This window comes from Buceros rhinoceros, unplaced genomic scaffold (genome assembly GCF_000710305.1).
Source record: "Buceros rhinoceros silvestris isolate BGI_N320 unplaced genomic scaffold, ASM71030v1 scaffold6872, whole genome shotgun sequence".
NCBI classification, from domain to species: domain Eukaryota; kingdom Metazoa; phylum Chordata; class Aves; order Bucerotiformes; family Bucerotidae; genus Buceros; species Buceros rhinoceros.
Genome location: NW_010400604.1, coordinates 112,361 through 113,417, shown reverse-complemented (window position 1 = coordinate 113,417; position 1,057 = coordinate 112,361). Strand labels below are relative to the sequence as shown.

Genomic DNA, 1,057 nt, shown 5'->3' with positions numbered 1-1,057 from the left:
CACTCTTTCATTTTAGAAGATCAGCCCCTTGGTCCTGCAATTAGCAACATATGTACTGACCCTCTCCGAGATCTGTCCACTCCAGTGCAATTTCAACATTTTTCCTTAAATGTGAAGTGTTGAACAGTTCCTGATTCAGCTTTTGCCTTGGAAAATGAGCTAAAAGAAGCTGTGAGCTCCACAAGCTACCACTTGCCATAATGGATGGGGAAGAGAATGTTTACTGATTTTTTTTTCTGTTACCTTCTTATCCCTCACCCTACTTCACCTAGTATCTCTTCTTCACCTATCCTCCCCCAGTGCTGCCTCACCTATCCTTTGCAGATGTATAACATGTTAGCAGATCAAGAGTATGTTAACTTAATTGGTGCCATCCATGCCTTACAGATCGTGATACATTTTTTTCAACAAAATAATTAAAGTGGTTTGAGGCAGTTATATGCATTTTGATATGTGCATCTAATCCAGAGCTTAAGCACCTTTTTTATTCCATCTATGCTGGCTAATATTCTGACTTTGCAGGGTGAGAAAAGCAGCTAGTGTCACTGAATACAGCATTCTGGACTAGGGCGTGCAGCCGAAGGGCCCTCACAAAACCTGCAGCTGAACAAGGAGCAAGCGCTGCCCTTCGCTTCTGCCTGAGATAACCTTACAGGGTTTATTTTTGGTAGGAAATAGGAGAAATTTTTCTTCTAGCTCTCTATCTAACTATGAAACACATTCCTCATTTATCTCCAGTTGTGATTGAAAATCTGAGTTTTCAGTTATTACTAAACACGCTGCAGCTAGGGTTACCTTCTTCCTCAGGGAATGACAGTGAATTTGGGCGACCCTACCCCACAAGTGCTCCGGAGGCAGCTGGAAAGCAAGTGACTGCTGCTGGGATCAAGTTAAAGCACTCAAGTGAGTCTCTAGCTCTGAATGACCTCTCTCAGCTGGCAAAATGGGCTCATTTGTGATGGAGAAACTTTCCCACCTACCTTCTGCAGCACCAGTACTGTGTTAGGTTTGCAGCATTTGTACCAAATGGATTTTAAAATAGAGGCAAATGGTGTGA

General features: G+C 42.8%; 1 protein-coding gene across 1 annotated transcript in view; it reads right to left on the bottom strand.

Annotated features, from left to right (window-relative positions):
* Window positions 1-1,057, bottom strand: part of NOX3 (NADPH oxidase 3) — a 39,079-nt gene that overhangs the window by 11,974 nt on the left and 26,048 nt on the right. The window contains exon 11 of the mRNA XM_010131932.1: window positions 981-1,057. This exon is cut by the window's right edge and continues 11 nt beyond it. Coding sequence (XP_010130234.1) covers window positions 981-1,057 — 77 coding nt within the window. The remainder of the gene's footprint in view (window positions 1-980) is intronic.